This window comes from Canis lupus, chromosome 5 (assembly GCF_003254725.2).
Source record: "Canis lupus dingo isolate Sandy chromosome 5, ASM325472v2, whole genome shotgun sequence".
Lineage (NCBI taxonomy): Eukaryota > Metazoa > Chordata > Mammalia > Carnivora > Canidae > Canis > Canis lupus.
The window spans coordinates 30,921,675-30,944,236 of record NC_064247.1 but is presented as its reverse complement, the minus strand read 5'-3'; the positions used below and the strand labels follow the sequence as shown (position 1 = coordinate 30,944,236).

The 22,562-nt window shown below is 64.4% G+C and overlaps 3 protein-coding genes across 14 annotated transcripts in view; 1 reads left to right on the top strand and 2 right to left on the bottom strand.

The window, feature by feature from the left end:
* Positions 1 to 3,057: 3,057 nt before the first annotated feature.
* AIPL1 (aryl hydrocarbon receptor interacting protein like 1) lies at positions 3,058 to 11,612 on the bottom strand. Of its 2 annotated transcripts, XM_035716291.2 has the most exons (6): positions 9,756 to 11,612; positions 9,029 to 9,208; positions 5,550 to 5,738; positions 4,726 to 4,902; positions 4,428 to 4,569; positions 3,058 to 3,845 (listed from the first exon to the last, which is right to left on the bottom strand). In XM_035716291.2, exons 1-6 carry the CDS (start codon positions 9,849 to 9,851, stop codon positions 3,643 to 3,645), a joined length of 987 nt encoding a protein of 328 aa, XP_035572184.1. In that variant the 5' UTR covers positions 9,852 to 11,612; the 3' UTR covers positions 3,058 to 3,642. The 2 variants fall into 2 exon arrangements, with proteins under 2 accessions (XP_035572184.1, XP_035572183.2); XM_035716290.2 differs by lacking the exons at positions 9,029 to 9,208; positions 9,756 to 11,612 and having other exon boundaries at positions 5,550 to 6,376.
* Positions 11,613 to 13,298: 1,686 nt separating this feature from the next.
* Positions 13,299 to 17,617, top strand: PIMREG (PICALM interacting mitotic regulator). 3 transcript variants are annotated; one of them, XM_035716289.2, is made up of 6 exons: positions 13,299 to 13,357; positions 13,674 to 13,990; positions 15,502 to 15,791; positions 16,190 to 16,285; positions 16,580 to 16,627; positions 16,715 to 17,617. In XM_035716289.2, exons 2-5 carry the CDS (start codon positions 13,709 to 13,711, stop codon positions 16,611 to 16,613), a joined length of 702 nt encoding a protein of 233 aa, XP_035572182.2. In that variant the 5' UTR covers positions 13,299 to 13,357; positions 13,674 to 13,708; the 3' UTR covers positions 16,614 to 16,627; positions 16,715 to 17,617. The 3 variants fall into 3 exon arrangements, with proteins under 3 accessions (XP_035572182.2, XP_035572181.2, XP_035572179.2); XM_035716288.2 differs by lacking the exon at positions 13,299 to 13,357 and having other exon boundaries at positions 13,537 to 13,990; positions 16,739 to 17,617; XM_035716286.2 differs by lacking the exon at positions 13,299 to 13,357 and having other exon boundaries at positions 13,538 to 13,990; positions 17,089 to 17,617.
* A 141-nt stretch (positions 17,618 to 17,758) lies between these two features.
* The window catches only part of PITPNM3 (PITPNM family member 3), a 60,691-nt gene continuing 55,887 nt past the window's right edge, over positions 17,759 to 22,562 (bottom strand). For 8 of the 9 annotated variants that reach the window (XM_025462001.3, XM_025462003.3, XM_025461999.3 and 5 more), the window contains one exon: positions 17,759 to 21,534. In XM_025462001.3, the coding sequence (XP_025317786.3) occupies positions 21,232 to 21,534 (303 nt within the window). In that variant the 3' untranslated portion in view covers positions 17,759 to 21,231. The remainder of the gene's footprint in view (positions 21,535 to 22,562) is intronic. The other variant, XR_003142082.3, reaches the window with a different exon arrangement.

Here is a 22,562-nt window from a genome sequence, read left to right as displayed (position 1 = left end):
GTTGAAAGTTGGGACTCACACAGAAGAGGTGAAGTATATTGTGGAGGACGACGGAGCAAAGGAAGACGAGGGTGGATGCAGAGACCAGGTCTCTGGCCTACAGAGAAGTAGGACCTGCAGGGAGACGCTCTGGTGATCCCCTCGCCCCGCCAGGGCCCTGGGCGCTGCTGCTGACCTCCCGGTGTGGCAGCTGACGTGGGAGCTGAGCTCAGGGATGTGCCTGTCCGTCAGGAGTCTGCCCCTGTGTCGCTGACCAGTCCACCCTGGACCCGCCGCCTGCACATACACCACGGTCCTGGCTGCCATAACAGGTTCCCACCAACAAGGTGGCTTAAAACAACATGGCACTTACTACCTCACAGCCTTGGAGTTCAGACACACAAAATGGGTCTCACTGGGCTAAAATATAGAGGTTGGCAGGGCTGGGCTCCTTCTAGGAGGTTCTGGGGGTGAATCTGTCTTCTGGGGAGCACCCAAGTCCCCGGGCATGTGGCCTCTGCCTCCACCTTCATGGCCAGCAGTGTCTGGCAAGGTCCCTGTCACGCTGTCCTCACTCGGGCCTCCTCTTCCCTCTTCCGTGTCTAGGACCCTCGTGGTCCCCATGGTCCGCCAGATGCTCTGGGTTGGTCCCCCTATGTCAGGGTCAGCTCATTGGCAAACTCCAGTTCCATCTGCAGGTTTGACTGCCGTGCACCATGTAACTTCACGTATTCACAGGCTCTGGGTGTGACCCAGAGGCCGCGTCCCTGCTCCTCAGCGGGGGTCCCCACCCCCACAGCTGCCACAGAACTGGATGTTGAGCTGGAAGGAGGGTCTGCGTGGCCGGTCCTAGAGCCACCGCTGGCACAGAGACGCTGTCGGAGCAGCTCCCAGTCCAGGAACCGAGCAAAGGGATTTGTCAGGAGAAAAGAAGAGCAAACCTGAAAGGTAAGTGCACAGAGAGCAAGTGTGCGAGGGGGCGTTGGAAAGCCCCCCCCCCCCCCCCGCTGCCTCCACACCCACACGGGGGAGGACAAGACCTGCAATCCCAGCGATCTGGGTGAGGTGGACATGGGCTGCGGGAGGTCTCTGCCCCATGGGTCAGGTTCCTTCTAGTCACTGACTCAGCTGCCCTCACCTATAAGAGCCCAGCCTCCCCATTGCATCTGAAAACTGGGACAATAATGACTCCACCCATAGGGTCACTGGGGGTGAGTGCTGGCACATGTCTCTGGCAGGTCCCCTCCTCTCAGATGCCTCACTGGTCAGACTTTGCCTCGTCCATTCTCCCCGCTTCTTTTCTCCCTTACACGTACACACAGTGCACATGTGTGTGCACACGTGTACACATCTGTGTGCAGACATCCGGGTGCACATGCACACAGGCACACATGGACATGGGCACAGGCACACATACATGCATGCACATTAGAAGTGCACCATGTATGCATGTATATGTGCACACAGAGATGCGATGCACTTAGACACACATATGTGCACACATGTACATACAGACATGTGCATGTATGTGTGTCCTTTTGCATTGTGCCTGTGTGCACATGTGTATGTGCACATATGTGCACTTGTATGTGTGTGCATGCCTGTGTGCTTGCATGTGCATGTGTGCACATATCTGTGTCTAAGTGCCCGCCTGTTCTGTCCACACCTGCCCACTGCACCTGATTGCACCTGCCCCACCCCCCACCCCGTTCCACACCTCGCACCTGCCTGCCCCTGCCCGCTCCGTCCCGCCCCACCCTGCCCCTGTCCCCGCCTCGCACCTGGGTGAAGCCGCAGGATGTCGCTAGTGTGCTCCAGCACCTCGTAGTACTCCTCCTTCTTCAGCAGACACTGGCAGTAGTTGAGAATCAAGGTGTTGATCAGCTTCTCCAGCTTTAGCCACTGCACCTCCCAGGGCTTCTCCTGCAAGGGGCGGGATGCCTGTCGTGAGCCAGGCCTGCCTGCCCCTCCAGCCCCGCAGTCACCCCCCCACCCCGCAGCCTCTCCCCCCACCCCGCAGCCGCCCCCTCCGCCCCCCCGACCCCACAGCTGCCCCTCGACCCCGCAGTGCCCCCAACCTTGGTCTGCAGGTTCCTCAGGCAGACGATGGCCTCCTGGTACTTGGTGGAGGCATCATTGTAGCGGCCCGAGGCCTAGTCCCAGCAGCCCATGGGGCAGGCGGTCAAGGCTCGTGGGGAAGTACTGCACTGAGTACTGTCACCAGGTCCAGGCCCCAGCCCTCCGCCCGGGGACCCCTGGCCCCTTGTTCCCGATGCTCCCTGCTGGCCGTCTGCAAACTGGGCCCTTGCAAAGGACGGGATGCTCTGCCCATGTCCCCAGGCCTCCTGTCCCCACCTGCCCCATGGCCAGTGGGACCTCCCTGGAGGCTGTGTAAGGGCCACAGGCAGGCTGCAGGGTTTGCATTCCCTCCTGCCCTCTCCCTCCCTCTCTCTCATGTACACACACGCATGTGCACACACACCAGGGTGAGAAGTATGTCTGGCAGGGCAGACACTACCAGGGAGGAATGAGGAGAGTGAGGCTTCCAGAGGTAGAGGTGGCCTCTGGCTGAGGCTGAGTCGGGGGCTCGGGACCCTGTGTCACCATATGTGGCTGACCCTAGTCCCCGGACCGCATGGCATGGGGGGTGCCGTGGACTCTGTGGCAGGGTGAGAGTCTCTGGCAGCGCCTGCCCACCCACCCACCGCGGTCTCAGCACCAAGGCCAGGGCAGCTCCCACCGCGTCAGGGTCGGGGGCACATTCACGCCTCAGTCCTGCTGGGGGTCCTGTGTTGGGGGAGAGCCTCACTGACCTCAGGAAAGTCCTGCTGTGGCTTCCCCGGCTCCCGGCGTCCCCCAGGGCTGACCTCCTGCCTCCTGCCCTGCGGCCTCGCACCTCGGGGGCAGAACCCAGCACCCGTGGGCCCCTGTCCTCCCCAGGGCGGGGGCTCAGACCTCAAACCTCCTGCTGCCACACAAGGGGGCGGGGCACCCCTACACCCTGCACCACCTGGAGCAGCCTCACCCTGGGGCCCGGGGCCGGGGCCTCAGAACAGCAATCACGGCACCACGCAGGGCCTGTGGGGAACTTACTCTATTTATTGGTTTCATTCATTTAGAGTCAAGGGAGGACAGACAAGGGAGGACGGAGCACAACGCAGGATTTTGGCTACAGGAGTGCAGTGTCCGTAAGCAGTGGGGATGGTGGGGGAGGAAGTGCCATCAGCCGGCCCACGCTCTTCTAGAGGATGGGTGTGGAGCTACAGAAATAACCAAGGGGAGGCTGAGGAGACTGAGGGAGGTTAGGAGAGGCTGGGGGAGGCCAGAGGAGGTAAGGGGAGGCCAGGGAGGCAAGGAGAGGATGGAGGAGGATGGAGGACATCAGGGGAGGCAGGAGAGACCAGAGGAGGCTGGGGAGTCCAGGGGAGGCTGGGGAGGCCAGGGGAGGCCACAGGAGGTAAGGGGAGGCCAGGAGATGCCAGGGAGCCTAGGGAAGGCAGGAGGAGGCTGGAGGAAGCCAGGGGAGACCAGGGAGGGAAGGGGAGGCAGAGGAGCCTGAGGGAGGCCAGGGGAGGCAGGAGAGGTCAGAGGAGGTGAGGGGAGGCTGGGGAGGCCAGGGGGAGTCCAGGGGAGGCTGGGGAGGCAGGGGAGGCCCCCTGCACCCTAGCCCAGCATGTTCCGGCAGCGCAGCCGCTCCTCCTCCCGCTTTTCCTCCAGGCGATTTTCCAGAAGCCGCAGCTCCCTGCGCACAGCCTTCCCCATGGATGGCTCCAGCTCCAGCACTTTCTGAAGGTCCGCCCTGGCCTCGGCCTCGTTCCACACCTCCGCGTGAGCCCGGGCGCGCACGTAGTAGGCCTTCACGATTCCTGAAGGGGATCAGCCCAGCTTTGAAGGCAGCCCCCGGGAGGCCAGGCCTCACCTGCCCACAAAACTCCTGGCCCTGACCGTGATCCTTAACTTTTCCGTATCCCTGAGCCACGGCCTGGGCAGTAAACGGGGACGATTCTGGACCCACTCCTGTCCCTCGCGGGGACCCTGCTCATGTTCTCCCCCACAGGCTCCCCGAGGGCTCTGGGCCCCACCGCGTGCCTGCCCCCGCGGCTGCTCCAGGCGCCAGACCAGGCGAGGTGAGCAGTGAACCAGTGCCCGGTGTCCAGGAGGAGGGCGGCCGGGACCCAGCACAGCCCTCACCTCCGCACGAAACACCTGCTGGTGGGGAGGGGCCAGCGGCTGGTGGGAGTCCCAGCGGGTGGGTGTCTGAGCAGGACCGCCCCCCGCAGGCCCCACACTGCCCTGCTTGCACCTGTGTGCACCCTCCTGTTCTGTCCATACCTGCCCACTGCACCTGATTGCACCTGCCCCACCCCCCCACCCCGTTCCACACCTCGCACCTGCCTGCCCCTGCCCGCTCCGTCCCGCCCCACCCTGCCCCTGTCCCCGCCTCGCACCTGGGTGAAGCCGCAGGATGTCGCTAGTGTGCTCCAGCACCTCGTAGTACTCCTCCTTCTTCAGCAGACACTGGCAGTAGTTGAGAATCAAGGTGTTGATCAGCTTCTCCAGCTTTAGCCACTGCACCTCCCAGGGCTTCTCCTGCAGGGGGCAGGATGCCTGTCGTGAGCCAGGCCTGCCTGCCCCCCCAGCCCCGCAGTCACCCCCCCCACCCCGCAGCCTCTCCCCCCACCCCGCAGCCGCCCCCTCCGCCCCCTCGACCCCACAACTGCCCCTCGACCCCGCAGTGCCCCCAACCTTGGTCTGCAGGTTCCTCAGGCAGACGATGGCCTCCTGGTACTTGGTGGAGGCATCATTGTAGCGGCCCAGCTTGAAGAGCCGGTTCCCCTCTCCATGGAGGATGGGTACCGCCTGCATCTTCTCCTCATTGTTCAGGCTCCACGTCTCCCTCTGGTACTCACTTGGGGCCTCCACCTGCCCCAGGAGCCTGTGGTGAGGCGGGGACCCTGGCTACCCACACCCCCTGCGGCCTCTGCATGGTCCATGGGGTAGGAAAGCAGCACGAGCCCGTGGGCTGGGCCCATCCACAGACACAGGGGATGGAGCCCTGGGCCTGGGGCCTGTGCTAAAGCAGCACCTTTGTGCATGTTAGGAACACATGGCCCTTGTCAACATCAGACTTTGAATACTCAGAAGAGTCACCATACTTGTTTGTCCAGAACAAGACCCTTTATTGCCAACTGCCAGAAAAGCGTCACCCTAAAGGTTCAGGTGTACAAAGTCTATAATGTCCTTAGAGGTGACGCCCTTGTGCAGTGTGCAAACTGCACAACTGTCCGAGCAGGCCCACTAAGGCCCTTTATGGACACAGTTCTCTTATTTATCAGTTCACCCACGTAGCCCTCAGGCGGAACCTCATCCTTGGCTATCAACTGACTCGCAACCCGGGCTTGATGCTCTCCCACCACCCCACAAACAAGGGTGTGGCTCGTGAACCGTCTCATGCTCTAGGGAGAAGGCAGGTGATGCCCCAGGCCACTGCTCACCCGCTGCCCACCCCCCAACCCAGGCTCCCTGGGGCTGAGACCGCCCCCTGCACCCCCCTCCACCCCAGGGCACACCTGCAGCAGCTCTATCATGAAGATGAGGGGCTGCGGCTCCTTCTGTAGCTCGTCCAGGTCCTCGTAGCCCAGCGTGTGATAGGCAAACATGTTGGCCAAGCCGCACGTGTGTACATGCCACTCAGTGGGGTCCTTGCCCTCCGCCACCTGCCGCAGGCTCCGGGACAGGATGGGGTAGACTCCTGTGTGCTGGTGGGGAGACAGCGGATGGCACGGGCCCCTGTGCTCAGAGCCGGCCCGGCCCCCCTGCTCTCCGCCCCTGCCCACCCCTGCTATGAACTGTGGGTGCCTGTGCCCCTGGCAAACTCCTCCTGCTACAGCTGCCCGTCTCTCAGTGACCTGGCCAGGGAGGCACTTGTTCCCATCAGAGGGTGAGTGAGGGGGGCACCCCAGAGCCCAGGGAGACCGAGTAATGTGCATAAGGTCGCACAGCTGGGAACACAGAGCCCGGATTGCAGCATGCCTATGGAGGACACATGGTGCCGGTGCTCGGCCCTGGCATACTTCTGTCCCCCAGGAGACTGGAGCCTGGGGGGGGTCTCTGGGCTGTGGGGGGAGGGGCAGCTCCAGGGGCTGGACTGGCCTCTTGCTGGTGCTACTGGGGATGAGCAGGGAGCCTGGGCTGCACCCTTGTGTGTGCACCTGTCCCAGTGCAGCCATCGTGGGTTAGAGGTGGGACAGATACACCCCTGCTCCAGGCTGGGTGGACAGGGGCGGGGAAATTAGCCCTGCAGGCCTCCGCTTCCCCATCCACAAGCTGTCTCCGAGAGCCCCCCCCCCCCCGCCTGCACGGGGTCAGCGACAGCCTGTCTCAGGCCCCCCTAGGCATCTGCAGGAGCCACTCAGTGCATCCCCTAAGTCAGGGAAGGTCAGCCTGCCCAGCCCCCCCCCACCTGCCAGGATTAGCCCAGAACACAGCCCGAGGCTCCTTCCTGACAGAAGCCACCAGATGGTCGTTAATGCCACAGGGATCGAGGCTGAACTAGGGAGGGAGAGCCCCCCCCCCCCCGCAACCCGGGGTGGCAGGCAGGAGGGGGAGGGGACGGCCCCCAGCTCCAGCTCGCAGGCCTGCCTCCCAAAAAGGGCACTGAGCCAGGGCCCGGGTCAGGTGGCTGCCCGGGCAAGAGACACCTGCATCCTAGGAGAAGCAGAACGGCGGGCAGCAAGAGGGCTTGGGGGGCACCAGGTGCTGGAGGAAGAGGAGGAGGAGGAAGGCCAGGGACAGATCCTGAGTCCTGTGCCCACTGGGCGGCAGCAGGAGGGCGGGGAGGGCAGGCCTGGTCCTGTGCTCCAACCCAGCCCACCTGCCTGGCACAGGGGTGGGCAGAACAGCAGAGCCACGCGTGGGGCTCCAGCCCCAGGGACTGGGACCCAGTTTATGAGCCGGGCCAGGGGCGCTGGGATCCCCACGCCTCTCCTGGGCTTCAAGGTCCCAGTGCAGCTCTGTGTACAGGGCTGTGTTGACACTGGAGGCTACAAGCTGGTCACAGACCACATTCTTCAGGTCTGCCTTTGTCCTATCCTTCATGTGTGCAGTCCTGGTCGACTAGGTAACCAACATTCAAATGCCAAGGGACTCAGATTTCTGGCTCATCCTAAAAGCTCAGGACCTCCGACCGCATGCCCGGCATCTGGCTAGAGCTGAGGACCAGCGGCCCCATTTGGACCAGGCGGATGATCTGCGGCCAGCCAGAGCTCCTGGCCCCCCGTGGAATTTGAGTCTGCAACCCTTGGCCTCGCAGTCCTGGGCTCCAGCACAAAATCCTGCAGACAGACCAGCATCCCGGATGCCACCTCTCTCCCTGCGGGTAGACCTGGAGAACTCCTACTCACCCTCCAATACCCAGTCCAACAGCATCTTGAAGATGATTCCTCAAGACCCTAAAGCGCTAGTTGCCCATGGCCTATGGCCCCACAGAGGCCTGCCCTCCCATATGTGCAGCTGCCCTGCACTGAAATTGCCTGAGCGTGCATGCCTCCCACAGGACTGGGTTCCTTCCAGGGCAGAGCTTGGTCTGTTACATTCCTTTTTTTTTTTTTTTTTTTTAATTTATGGTAGTCATCACACACAGAGAGAGAGAGAGAGAGGCAGAGACACAGGCAGAGGGAGAAGCAGGCTCCATGCACTGGGATCCCGACGTGGGATTCGATCCTGGGTCTCCAGGATCGCGCCCTGGGCCAAAGGCAGGCGCCAAACCGCTGCGCCACCCAGGGATCCCCATGTTACATTCCTAACATACAGCCCGGTTCCAAGCTGGTGCCCAGGGAGTGTTTTCAGACAGACAGACACGCAGCAGGCACAGGACAGGCGGCTGCGTAGCGACGCCAAGACTGGATAATGAATAACATGGGTCGAGGGGACAGGAGGGTGAATTGGTTCCCAGGTGCGCAGATGGAGAAAGGGGGGTACATCGCGGGATAAACGGCTGCGGTAAGTGCATACAGGTGCGTGTGTGCATGTGTGCACGCGTGGGTCAGGAGGGGACACAGCGGGCTGTCAGAAACGCAGTGGTCACCACAGCACCGAGGTTGCCAGCCTGCGAGCCAGGCCGAGCCTCAGCTACCACGTGGCCCCAAGGTCAGAGCCACAAAGTCTGTCCTCCCATAAGCAAAGCCGGCAGATATCACCTCAAAGGACCCAACACCGCAAGGAAGCCATTGTCTGAAGACTGCTCATCACAACACAATTCACCTCTTGCTAAACCATCAGGACCGGTAGTGAACAGACGTAGCTCACCTGGTGTGTGCAGGTGACCCAAGATGCCAGGGAGGAGGCGGCGGGCCAGGCTGGGTCAGCTGTGAGGGGACTGCAGATCCCCCTGACCCTGACTCTTAACCCGTTTAACCCACAGCAGGTCACTTCCCTTCTCTGCCCCTTATGCGTCCTCATCAGTGAAACAGGGATGTTAGTGTTTGGAACTCCTCCAGCACATTCTAGAAGAGGCCTTCGCTCACCACCCCATCACCTATCCCCCCATTAATATCATCAATCATGATGTTGAGAACATTCCGATAATATTTCACAGACGTACACGTTAGTATTTGTGGACATGAGGAGGCGTGACCTAAACCATGTGGGGTGAGGGAGGAAAGTAGCAGGGGTGCAGGAAGCAGGCCTGGGTCCCAGGTGAGGTGGCTGCCGTGAGAGGGGGGTCATCAGGGGGCTTCCTTGTACCTTTTGCTGACTTTCCTATACATGTCAGGGTTTGTGTAGGACACGTTCATTTAAACGTCAGTGGGTCCGGCCATTTCCATGTGGGCCACGGAGCGGGGAGGCAAAGTCCCATGGGATCTGATGGCTGCACACGCAGTGGGGGGGGGCGAGGGGGCAGCGCTGGACCCCACCACCACACGGGCTGTCGGTTTGGGAGCATGTTGTTTTGAGGGTCTCTTCACCATCAGCGTGGCAGCGGGGGGAGCGATGCAGGTGGCCCCCCACGCAGGAGGCCGCGGCGAGTGTGGGCAGGCAACATACTTACAATAGAGTCGCACCAGAACTCGGCCACCTCGCCCACGCGCATGGATGTCAGCAGCACCTCCCAGACCTCCAGCTTGAACATGTTCCCGATGATGATGTGCATGGGATGGCCCACACGCTTGCTGTCGTCGATCACTGTCCGCGCCTCGTCGCATTTCGTTGTGCGGAAGTGAAAGATGACCTGATCACCAAGGGAGGGGACCCTGGTCTGAGACAGGCTCCCGCCGGCACTCACAGGGCTGCTCAGTCAGCTCACCGCAGGGCAACCCCCCCGCCACCCACACACAGCCCCTCCTGGGGGACCCTGTCCCTCTCTGGTGGCAGCAGTGGCAGCAGCAGCAGCAGTGGCACTGCAGTGGGGAAGTCCTTGCTTCCAGAGGCCCCAGATTGGAGGCCCTGGGCCCAGCCAGTCCGCCGTCCAGGGATGTCCATCAGAGACATATGGGTGAAACCAAGACTCCCAGGGCTTCTGCTTCTCACTCAACATTCGGGGCTCCAGAAAATCCCCAGAGCCCCCCACCATGTGCCCCACAGTTGACCCCACAGGATCAGAACTTTCCAGGGCACGGGCAGCATGTCAGAGCCTCCCTGATGCCCAGGTGCCAATGACCCTGGGCTGCCCACCTGGCCGTGTTCTGGCAAAGCCCATGGCGCAGTGGGGACGCAGAAGGGCTGCCTTGGAGCTTGGTGGGGGGGATCCCCCCCTGGACAGAGAGCAGCCCACTCACCCGGGACCCCGTGAGGAAGTTTGGGAGCTCGCCGGTGCCCCCGTGCAGAATGGTCTTCTTGACGCCTTCCACATTCAGGAGCAGAGCTGCATCCATGGCCAGGGATGGAGGGAGGTGTGTGCTTGGGCGCAGTAATCTCCCCAGGGACAGACACCTGGTGTGGGGATTGGCCCTGCCCCCCTGGGTGGGACAATAAGCCCTAAGCCGCAGCCAGGCCTCCTGACACCCCCTCCCGAGCAGAGCGTTTCCAGAGAAGATGGGTAGGGCACAACCGTGCGGTGCCTGGTGGCCCAGTCAAGGCCCTGCCGCCAGTCCCATCCCTGCCTCCCCTCTTTCCTGTTTCCTCCTCTTCTCCCCCCAGACTGTATGCCCCCCCCAGAGGAGGCGACACGGGGCGGGGGGAAGGGGGGAGAAGCAGGGATTCTGGGGGCTCTGAAACGGGTCAAGGGAGGGGACAGGGCTGGAGACAGTTGGGGCACTAGGGGCGGGCTGTGGGGTAGCTCTGCGCCCCCCTTTGGAGGGTCTCACCTCAGGGGTCTCTGAGCCCTGGGACCCAGGCACAGACCACCAGCGGGCCTGCCAGCACCTCCAGGCCCCTGGGATCAATGCCTTCAAGGCTCGGTGTTTGGCGCCACCTGGCGGCCAATGGAAGCGGCGGTGCAGGGGCTCTGAGGCCTGTCTCCCCGTGACCGCACACTGACACTGGGGCGCCCCAGGGCGGAGGTGGGGGTGGGGGGGAACACTGCATCGTCAGCCCCCCTCCCCCGTGCAAAGGGCTCTCCCTGCCTCTCCCATCCCAACTGGTGCCCCCAGCTGTCTGCCACCCTCCAAAAGCCTGTTTTCCCCACGGAGATTGGAAGATCCCCTCCCCTGCGCCCCCTAGGAAGCTGAGGGGCCCAGCCCCTCCAGGACCCCCCCAGGAGCCATCAGCACAGGGGGGGCCCAGCCTGAGCCCCCACACCCAGCCCCAGGGTCCAGCCCCTCCGGGTGCCCTCCCAGCTGGGGGGCAAGGGCACAGGGCACAGGGGTCGTGGCCTCTGCTTCACCCTCCTCGAGGGTCCTAATGCACAGGGCGCAGGGATGGGCATCTCGGTGTGGCAAGTACAGAGAAAACAAAAGTGATTGCCACAAAGGCGGAAGGAGGGGGAGAGGAGGAGGGCAGTCACGCGGGGTGGGGGCTGCTCCCAGGGTTCTGGCCCTGTTGTCCCCGCCACCATGACGGTTACATGGCCGTTTGCTTTCACATACGCACTATACTAGACCCTTCGTGTCAGGCACTTTGCTGCCAGCGATGGTTGCTTCCTCCCCTGTAGCAGGTGCAAAGGCACTGGGCACTGCCGGGGTCCAGCTGATAGATCTGGCCCCTCCGTGGGCAGAGGTGGGAGTGGGCTGCGGCCAGATGCTCGGGCCACTGCCTCCACATGGGCCCCCAGACGAACCTCCTAACGGCCCCCAGGAAGACAGAGCTGTCTATGCCCACCGCTCCTCGAGCCCACTGAAGGCTGTGCAGGGCCTCAGGATCCGCGCCGGCTCCTTCTCCACCCGACAGCCTTGGGGGGAGGTGGTGCTGGGGACGGGTCTTCTGTCCCTCACCCGCCTTCTTCACCCCGAGCTCCACACGGTCCTGGCATTTCACATGTTTAGGGTCTGCTCCTTCCAGCCCTGAGCATCCCACAGGGTCCGGAAACTGCTGGACTTACTGCCCTTGGCCTGGAGCCCCCAGGGTGGGGCAGGGTGGGACAGGCCCCCTTCCATCCTCCATCCTTCTCCTCCTCTCCGGTGGAGGCCACGGTTGGACCCCGAGAGCGTCCTCCTGGGACTGGCGCTCTTTCCTTACAAGGAGGAGCTGGAGCCCCTGTGCCCCCTCCCCAGCTAGGAGCCCCCCCCCCCCCCCCCCCCCCCGCAGCCCCACCCTCACCCACTCCACCCCCGCAGCCCCCCCCAGCTCTGCACCCGCACAGGATAAGGGAGAGCTTCTCATTCACAAGAAAACGTTTCTCCCTCCTCCCCACGTTGCCATGGCCACTGCTGGGGCAGGGGGACTTTCCGAGGGACCAGGTGGGAGGCCCCAAACGCGCCAGGCAAGCCCCCTCCACGCCCCTCAAACCTGAGGAGGTCGCGCCATCAAAGCCCACGCGCTCAGGTTGCAAAGCCAGAGACACCACCGGGCCTGGGCTCCGCGCGGACTCTGTACCCGGATTGGAGGGACAGCCGCCCTCCTGTGCCAGTGCTGTCCCCCGAAATGACGATTAAAATACCGCCTCAGTCCTGGGCTCGCCGTAGGGGCTGGACAGAGCGGGCTGCCCTGCGACGCTCCCAGGACCCAGCTCAGGGAGCCCACTGGTCCCCGCCGTCCTCGCGTTCCTCGCCCGGCGAGCTCGTGTCCCCGACCATGACCGCGCTTGCTTCCCCCTCCTGTGTCACGAGGGAAAGGCGAGAACTGCCCCGATCTGTGCGGCCCCTGCGGCCGACCTCGACCTCCGCGGGCCACACTCGGCCTCCGCGCGGGAAAGCGGGGCCTGCGGGCACAGCAGCCTCCCTGGCGCGCGGCGGCGGCTTGCGGGGTCCGGCCGTGAAACAGCAAACCCGAAAATCAAAGCGCAGCACTCAGGGTGCAGTCCTGTCTCCGGAAACGTCTGTCTCACTGACAGGCCTGAGGGTGGGGTGCCGCCCTGGGTGCTGGCCCCTCTGCGCCGGGACCCCCTCGCCCCCACCCCGCAGAGTCTTGCTCCACTGGCCTCTTCTTTAGGCCTGAGCGGTCAAGGGCACGAGTTGCCATCGCTGGTCCTTTGGGTCACTGACGCCCTAAATCTGAGGAGGGGGCGCAGGGACCCGGGTCCCAGACACCGGGAATCCTACCGTCCACAAACTGAAGCCCACCGGGGCCCAGCCCAGCCTGGCCTCCCTGGACTCCAGTTTCCCCGTCTACTCCTTGGCTGCGAGGAGGGTCCTCTGAAGCCATCCCCGAAGCGCTGGGTGGGGTTGGGGGCGCGCGCGCGGCCCCAGCCGCGGGGAGAGGGGACTCTAAGGCCGACGGGTGGGGTCATCCAACAGGGGACAGAGAGACGAAGGCGGAAGGGGGGCGCTGGCGGAGACACCCCCCAGAGGTCAGCAGCCTGGAAGCAGGGGCTGGGGGGGCTGCCCTGAGGTCGCGGGAAAGAGGGAGGGCAGGGTGCGGAGCTTGCTGGGATGCTGCTTGTCTGGGGGGCTGCACTGGAGGCCAGGGGTGAGGGGGTGCCGCGGCCTGTCCCGCCCTCCCGAACCTTCCAGGCTCCCGAGTGCAAGTGGTGCGTCTGGGGACCCGAGCCAGGCTCGCAGACTCCGCTCCGCGGCGCGGCAACCCCGAGGAGACGCCCTCTCCGGGCGGGGCGCGTGACCCCCGAGCCCACCCGGCGGGGCGGCCGGGGCAGGAATGGGGCAGCCAACCAATGGGAGGCCGGCGTTCCCGGCCGCGCGCGCGGGGGCCAATCGGAGCCCGGGCTGAGGGGCCGCGGCCAATCAGCTGCGAGGACGGTCCCGGGGGCGGCTCCGCGCGGAGTTTCAAACCCGCCGGGTGGGCGCGGAGCCGGTGCGGGCGTGCGGCAGGCGCGGCGGGCCCCTGGGTCAGTGCGGCCCTTCGGCCTCGGTCCCCACGGGCCTGGCCGGGGCGGGGGGCTCGGTCAGGGCGGGCGCGCAGGTGGGTGGGGGCGTCTGGGGACTGCGAGATGCAAATGGATGGCGGGGTCCCGGCAGGGGCGCGAAAGCGCGGCGGAGGGAGCCCTAGCCCGGAAGGCCCGGCCTGCTGTCCACCCTCCGCCTCTCCCAGGAGAGTGACCCCTCTTCCAGGAAGCACCCCAGGGACCCTGGCGCCCGCCCGAGCAGCCTGTGCGCACTGGGGCCCGGGATGCCCTGCTGACCTGCCTTTGGCCTCCTCCCCAGCATCTGGTGGGCCGAACAGACGCTGGACCAGGCCGATGGCTTCCAAGTGGCCAGGCGTGGGGGCCTCCGGGCGGCAGGACCAAGAGCAGCTGCAGGAACCCGAGGTGGTGCTGCGCGCCGCTGGCCATCCAGACATCTCCTGCGGGGCCCTGGGCTCCCTGTGCAGACAGTTCCAGAGGAGGCTGCCCCTGCGAGCGGTCAGCCTCAACCTGGGGGCGGGGCCCTCCTGGAAACGCCTGGAAAGCCCCGAGCCAGGGCAGCAGGGCCTCCAGGCGGCGGCTCGCTCTGCTAAGAACGCACTGGGTGCTGTGTCCCAGGTAATGTGGGTGATGCGAACTGTCCCTTCACCCAGGGCCTCCCGGGTGCCAGACGGCCGGTGCCTGCGAGGGCCCCGGAGGAGGCCACCGGGAGGTGGGGGTCGGGCTTTGTGGTTGCACCCCAGTGCTGGCTTTGCCTGGGCTCAACTAGCAGTGGTCTGAGTGAATGGAAACGCTGCCGTAGAGGAACCAGGGCCCCACCGTGCAAGGTGACCAACCTGCGTAGTAACAGGGTGGCACACCAGGGCATGACAGGGAAGTGGGGTTTCCTGAGGGGGCCACCACGGAATCACCTGCAGAGGGGCAGTGAAATAGTGTGAGTCCACATCCAGGGAGGAAGGAGGCACAGAAGAGAAATCTGGGTGTGGCCAGAGGGCAGAGAGAGAGGAGGGGGAGGGCAGGGGTCCCCAGGAGGGGAGGGCAGGGGTTCCTGGGGAGGGGGAGGGCAGAGGTCCTGGGGAGGGGGAAGGCAGGGGTGGGTCCCCCATGAGGGAGAAGGCAGGGGTCCCTGGGAGGGGAGGGCAGGGGTCCCAAGGCTGGAGGTGTTTAGACTCTCCCAAGAGTCAATGGGGAGGATTTCAACAGCATTAGAATTGGGCCCGATTAGCAGGACCCGCCATTCAGCTGGTTGGTAGGGGTGCAGGGGCCTGGGGGTCTGGCCTCACAGGGGCTCCAAAGGCAGGTCTGCAGGGATTTGTGTGACACACATGGCATGAAGATGTCACATGTAGATGTGAGGTACCCGTGGGCTCTTCAGGTGAACAGGTGTTCCAGCCCGAAAATGGGAGATGGTGTCACCTAGAAAGGACAGAGCCCAAGGAGACAATGGAGGGAGTATCCCCTTGGGGTCTGATTGGGGATTGGAAATCACAGGCGAGAACCTGCGGACAGACCCTCTGCTGGGAGGTCTCTGAGCCAAGCCCCAGTGCTCATCCCTCCCTGGGAAGATGGTTTTCCTCCTGGGGCCCGGGGCCATGGAATGAGAGGGTCTGACATGGCCATGCCACTCACCACATGCAACTCAGGTCTCGTTCTAACCCCTGGACACCGGCCTCCAGGGCAGACGCTCTGGGCCAGAAGAGCCTCACAGCCCCCCAGGTGGGTACGGGAGACCCAAGAGCTGGGGCTTGCTCCCCGGGGCAGTGGGGGCCCCAGAGGGGTTCCCAGCCCCTTAGGAAAAACCTGCACCTGCATGGACAGTGAATGCACATGTGAGGGCGGAGGCAGGTCTTGGAGGCCAGGCCAGGCATGTGGGCCTGCTGTGCGTGCCACAGTCGTCAATGGGTCATCACGGGTTGTCACAGGTCCCGGAAGAGGGTTTGGACGTGGCCAAGGCTTTCGTTCCCTGGGTGGCTCCGAGCAGGCTCCTACAGCGGCCTGTTTCCCGTGGACTCATCCACACCCATCCTCACCACCCCCAGGCTCGGAGCTGTGGGTGTCTGCAGCCCAGAGACTCCGGGGTAGCTCACCCCTGCTTTGTCTCTGCTCACCTTTCCCTGCATCTGTCACAGAGGATCCAGGAGTCCTGCCAAAGCGGCACCAGGTGGCTGGTGGAGACCCAGGTGAAGGCCAGGAGGCGGAGAGGGCCACAGAAGGGCAGCAGCCCCCCAGCGCACAGCCTGAGCCAGAAGGGCGGCCGACTGCCTGGCACCGTCCCCGCCTACTTGAGCCTGGGCCCCTGGGAGGACTGCCACCGGCCCTCTGCCCACGGGGGCCCACGTGCCTACCCAGGACGGCGGTTCAGGAGGGACGCTGCCCTCCGGAGCCCCTACTCATCGACGGAGCCCCTGTGCTCCCCCAGGTAGGAGGACAGTGTTCTGCCGCGGCTAGTGGGGGTGCCCAGGCAGCTGGGGTGTGTCCCCAGGGCCTTAGTTCCCTGTGTGTCAAAGACGTGCGCTGGGCTCTGATGGGGCCACAGCCACCCCCGACCACCCTTAGCCCAAAAGCACGTTCTAAAGCCACCTGGGGGCTGAGGCTCCTATTCCAAGGGGGCAGCAGGGCTCCCCCCTGCCCTGCAAGGTTACCTGCCCTTGACCTTATGGGCCTCGAGCCCTCTGTTTGCAGGTACTCCAGGGCGTGGGCAGGTCGCTTCCTGGGGGGAGGGGGTGGGGTTGGCAAACTGTTCCCAGGGTATCTCCCCACTCTGTGCCACCAAGGGGCCTGGGTACCAGTCTTGGGGGTGGCTTTTCCTCCTTCCAGCGAGTCTGACAGTGACCTAGAGCCCGTGGGAGCAGGACTTCAGCACCTCCGGAAGCTGTCCCAAGAGCTGGACGAGGCCATTGTGGCTGCAGAGGGGTGAGCTGGCATTTTCAGGCAGGCCTCTGACCCCTGTTCTGTGACCCCAGGCCGTGTGACCTCAGCCCGACCCCTCGCTGAGCCTCACCCACTCCTCTGAGACCTCCGGGGATCAAATCAAAAGTTTCATTGTGCGTGGCTGTCTGGGTGCAGTGGACGCTGCCCATTCAGACAGTGGGCACCACGGGCCCCCGGGCAGCCAGCTGGCTCTGAGCACGTGGCGGGAGGCTCCCTCCTGCCCTATAGCACCAATGGCACCTGACCTGTACCCCCTCCCCCGGCCCCCGTCTCTAGCAGTGACATGACCGTGTCTCTCATCCGTGACTGAGGACGTGCCTTCAGGTAACACCCTCCTCCCAGGCATCTTTCCTGGTTCCTCCCCCTCCCCCCCCCACGCACAAACACCTGCACAAACACTTGCACAAACAGGATCTTTTTCGGAAAACCCTGCAGAGTTGATGGGCCCTGCAGAGCAGGAAGTGTGCAAGACTCCCTGCCTGCCCGGAGCCAGAGCCGCTGACCTCACCGACCGTGTCCCCAGCCCGGCCCAGCAGGCCCCCGAGGAGCAGGAGCCACCTTCCAACTCCCCGTTCCCGGGGTGGCAGGCGGGGCTCGGGGGGAGACGATGGTGCCCCCGCCTCCCCTGTCTGGAGCACAGCGGCAGGCACGCAGGGAGCTCTGGATGGCATGGAGCCCGCCACACTCGGCCACCATGCCCTCGTACTAGGATCTGTGTGTCCCCACGCGCTCCCAGGGAGGGCTCAGGGGGTGTGGGCTGCTCAGGGGCTCTGTTCCTGCCCCAGCCACGCCTGGACCTGCTCGTGGCCTCCCGTGACCTGCTCGTACCACCTGTGACCCGCCCATGACCACACGTGACCACTCATGACCTGCCGGTGACTGCCCGCCAGCCCAAGTCACATGGAGGGAGATGCGGGGATGCTCGGTCACACTCCTCCCCATGAGGCTCGGAAATGCATCATCCCACACACACGTCAACTGTGGCTGCATCACAGAGCTCTGGCACCCAAAGGTCCTGGAAACTCTGAGCTGTGTTCCCAGGAGGGGAGCTGCCCGGGCCCTGGGGACCCCAGCTGCCATCCCTGCAGTCCCCACCAGAGCCCTGGGGGCCCCTCCAGCCCATGGATCCCCATCTGTGCTTAGCTCAGGGCACTGGTGGGTGCGGGGAGGGGCAACCCTGCTCTCAGCCATCTCTGCCTTCGGTAAATTATTTAAGGCATCTGCTTTGTCATTTTATTACAAACACCCTGGTGTGTGACTTCTTCCCCGGATAACGCTGCTCTTTTGTAATAAAGACTCAGCTTCTGCATGTGACACCTGCTCTGTCTGCCCCTCCTCACTCACCCCCACACACAGGGCTCCATCCACGTGGCCGGGTCCCTGGCTCAGGGTGGGGACCCCCTAGCAACGACGATGACAGGTTTCTCCACGTGGCCCAGAACCAAGCACGTGCCCTTTAAAGGCAAAGAAGGTTTTTATTTCAGTGACAACATTCGAGAGTAAAAACCAGCTCACGTCAAAAACAAGACCGGGTGTAAAAATCTCCGAACGCCATTAATGCCGTGTGTGCATCTTGTTAGAAATCTGGTATTTTACAATTTCTTTTTCTAACGGATGTTTGTACAAGGCAGCCATGAGGAAGAGGAGAAACCGTCTTGGAGCACAGGACCGTCCACCACGGGTAACACTGAGTCACACGGAGGAACCATCGGACAACGGATGAGACCAGACAGGCTGCCACCATGGAGCGAACAGAGAAGCACAGTGGGGTTCCGGGGGGAGGGGCGGCCCCCCCACAGTGAGCCACCTCCCATCCTGCCCCTCCCTGACGTCACCCACCACCGGTCCACTGCAGTGAGGGTGGGGTCAGCCTGTTTCCTCCTGGCCATCCCAGGGCCTGCATTTACCCTAGCTGTGATTTTTAAGGAAAATCCCCCCCACCCCACCCCCCACCCTGCGCCAAGCCCAGAGGTCAGGGGAAGGGGGAGGGGTTGTGTCTTTTGGCTGAGCCAGAGAAAACAGGTTTGCAGAGCACTTGGCACCCAAACCCCCGGGAATGGGCGAGGACGTTGGTTATTTAAGGCGGGGTCAGGCCGCGGGGCTCCTCCGCTGTCAGGGTGCCCCCTCCAGGCCCGGTGGCACCTGGGCTGGGTGGGGAGTGTCCATGCTGAACCCGCACCACCTGCTTTCTCTGAAAAATTGGCGCCACGTTTTGCCTGGAGGACACATGGGGGGGTGGGTTGTACTCAATCTGGGCTCCAAGGTCATTAGGATAGAGCTTGAGGGCCACGAGTTGCAGCTCCCCACCCTTTCAGAGAGCCAACCCCCCACCACCACCACCTCTGGAGCCGCCCCACGCCCAGGCATCCCCACACACCGAGAGATTCTATTTTCCTAAATGTGTTATGTGGAGCCGAAGGGAGTGCAAATCCTCAGAGGAGGCACCCTGACCACCACCCCGCCCGCCAGGGTGCGTGCAGAGGAGGCAGCAGGCAGGCCCTCCCACAGGAACAGCCCCCCCCCCCACGTCGGGAAGAACAAACATGCCACATGGGAACAAGGAGCTTTGGTCAGGCAGGAAGACAGGTTCCAGGGCCCGGGAGCCGGCGGACGGGAATAGGACAGGGCCTCTAGGACATGGCCACACCGGGTCACGGGGCAGGGCAGGGAACAGCAGCAGCACCCCCCCCCCCCTTTGTTTCTCTCCTATGGAAGTAGACGGATGAAAGTGAACAAACCACTGGTGCAGGGAGTGCGCATGGGTCGCGGAGTTGCCGTGGGAGCAGCCACGCTGGCACCCCCATGGGGTTGCTGGTGGCCCCTGGGTACCACGTCCCTCCAGCAGCCAGGCAGGCGTGAGTCCTGCAAGCAGGGAACTCCAGGAAGGACAGGGGCAGCCACCCCAGCTCTAGACCGCAGGCCATGGGACCCAGACAGACGGAACCGGCTCGTGGGCTGCAGCCTCCCTGGGGGGCCTGGCATTCTCCGTCCTCCCTCCCAGCCTGGCGTCGCGGGGCAGAGGAAGCCTAACTCAGGAAGAAGCAACATCTCCTGAGGACTTTACCACCCAGGCCAACATCGGCAGCTTCACCCAGGGACGGGGTGCAGCATCAGGATCAGGGCAAGGACCGCCCGCACTCCACCCAGGGCGGACGTGGGAACAGGTGGGAAGGGTGAGGGTAGAAGTGGCTGCACCTGGGGAGCGGGCGCCTCGAGAGCCCCCGGAGTGGCTGTGGAAGGGACAGCCACGCACCCAGCTGCCAGGCGCAGGGCCACAGATGAAGCTGCTCAGGCTCAGGCGCTAACGGCCTAGAGAAGACGTGTGGTGTGGTAGTGGGGCGGTGGCGGGAGCTGGACCCCTTCGGCCCGCAGGGCACCCACCTGCCGGGCAATTCACAGGGTGTTCCGGCTGCTCCCACCAGCAGCCGCCGCCGTCGGGGAGCACACAGGCCACTCGGGAGCTGCAAGAGGTAGACACTGGGCGGAAGCGACACGGGGCCCACGGGGATGCCGGCTGTGGATGCGGACGGGTGTCTTGGGCTCTGGGGCAGCCCCACCGGACGGACGACAGACATAGGCCTGGAGGAGGAGGCGCTGCACCCGCTCGGGGATGGCCCGAGGGGCCCAGAGCAGGGGCTGCTGGGCACACAGGGCCTCTGCAGCAGGACAGCATGGGCAGGCTCTGAGCCCCCTCCGCAACCCCGGGAGCCAGGCCCTGCCAACACAGGGGCCTCGCCAGGGTGAGCGTAGGGCACCACACCAAGCCCAGGAGCAGCGGGATGGAAGGGAGTACAACAGTTTGAGCCAAAATCACACGAAGGCCCCAGCGTGCTGGCATCTCTGTGGCCCCAGGAACCAACAGGGGGAAGCCAGTGTGAGCAGAGCTGGGGAGGCTGAGCCCGGTCGCAGCCCTCTGGGGCCCTGTCCCCCTTCCAGGGACATGTGGTGGGGGCATCAGTGCAAGTACACGGGCTGTCCGCCTCCCTCCCCCTGAGTCCCCAGGGCCCCTCTTGCAGGCTGCGTGCAAGGTTGTGCACTGACTGAGGGCCTCCGAGGCCGCAAACACTCGGGGAGCTCAGTTGCAAGGTTGCCTGGAGTCACAAATCCATACCAGCCTCGTGGGGGGACCCGTCCAGTTCTGAACAGGAGGCAGGGCCCAGGGAGGGCCAGGGTAGGCTCCCAGCTGGGCCGGACCCCAGGGCTGCAGCCTCATGGGGAAGATGCCAGGCAGGGACCACCCCCACCCCCGGCCCTGGGAATAGGAACCACTGTCCTCACAGGCCGCTGCGGGAAAATGGTGACAACACCAAGGGTGACATGGGGGCAATGGACAGCTGCAGGAGGACAGACCCTCAGCACCAGACCCCACCCCCCCCAGCCTCGGATGGACACCGCAAATGCAGGAGGACCCTGGGGATATCCTCTCATGCCCACAAAGTGGCTCCTCGGCCACGGGAAATTGGGGTCCAGGATGAGGAGCACCCCTCGTCCTTCCCTCAGCCCACCGGGAGGCTGCACCTGCCAGCGGCCGATGGCCCCTGGTCTGGGGGCTTCTCCCTCCAGGGCCCACCTGGCACCTCTGAAGCCTCGGGACCTGCAGGATGGTCGACTTGGTCAAGCCCTCCTGCCACGGGCAGCCCAGCCCCCAGGGTCACACACACACCGGCCCTGACAGGGGCTTGTGGCCACGGGCGCCGCACAGGGAGGCAGCCGCGGCTGCGCACAGACCCTGGGGTCCCGCCCCTACCCCTCAGCCGGGGGAGCCCCGCGCCCCACACGCGGCAGGGTTGCTCCCCGCCTCGGGTGGACACTTCTGGACAGACACGGGAGAGAAAAAGCAGGAAAAGGCCTGTCTCAGGGAACAGCTGCCCCTCCCGGCCCGCAGGCAGCTGGCAGGGCACCCCCCTGCTCCACGCACAGCCCTGCCTTCAGGGCACCGACTGGAACTTGGGGGGCCCGCGTGCCCAGCTGAGCGCACCCAGGGGCCGCTCGTGGTCCTTGTCAGACTCCGGCTGGCTCTGCGCCCGCTCGGGCTTGGGGTTGGCGGGCGGGTCTGGCTGCTGCACGGACATGGTCCTGCGCAGGTGGTTGCGCTTCCGCAGGAACTCTGGCTGAGCGTGGAGGCCGAAGCTGCCCTTGCGCAGGACCATGCGCGGGTTGTTCTTCTTGGGGCGTGCGCGGTGGCCGGCCTCCAGCACCGCCAGGTGCGCGGCGTAGCCCTCGCTCAGGAACTGTGGAGGGGACAGGCGTCAGGTTGGCGGGGGCCCGTCCTGCTGCCCACCATGCCCTGACCCTGCGTGCCCTAAGCGGGGCCCTCTGGCTCTGCCCTGGAGCCCCGGGGAGACGGGGAGCTCACTACCTCTTGCACTTCCCTGCCCGGCTTTGAACATCTGAGCACTTGCGATTGGACCTGTGGGGCGAGCCCCCCATGCTGCCCACTTGCCACCAAAACCGCAAACGCAAGATTGGCCATTGCCCGGCCCCTGCCCCACAGAACTGCATCAATCCTGCCCCCATGCTGCCCTCCCGCTGCGACCTCAGACCCCTGCTCCTCAGAGAGTGGGCAGGGGGCCAGCACAGCAGAACCTGGACCCCAGTAGGGAAACTCTGCTCCCACCCGGGGGCACCTCTCCTGACCTGGCCCCCACCCGGGGGTCTCCATCCCTGACCCGGTTCCCACTCAGGATCACCTCCATCCCTAATATGTCTCCTACCCCAGGGCACCTGCATCCCTGACCCGGCCCCCCACCCAGGAGTCTCCTCCACCTCCGACCCAGCCCTCACCCAGGGGTCTCCTCCACCCCTGACCCGGCTCCCACCTGGGGTCTCCTCCATCCCTGACCCAGCCTCCACCCGGGGTCACCACCATCCCTGACCCGGCCCCCACCCCAGGGCACCTCCATCCCTGACTCGGCCCCCACCCAGGGGTCTCTTCCATCCCCAACCCGGTTCCCACTTGGAGTCTCCTCCATCCCCGACCCGGCTCCCACCCCGGAGCCACCCCATCCCCGACCCGGCTCCCACCCCAGGGCACCTCCATCCCTGACCCAGGACCCATCCCAGGGCCTTCATCAATGACCTACACCTGCTCTAAGTCCCTGTCCTTCCTTAGGCCTCTGTCTGCCAACATCTCCCTCCACCCACTGGCCCCAGTGACGTGACCTCTGAGTCCAGCAGGGTCTCCCCTGTGCCCAGCACAGGGCCTGGGCCAGGGCAGGACACCAGCCCTTGAGGACTGACAGAAGGAAAACAAAAGAAC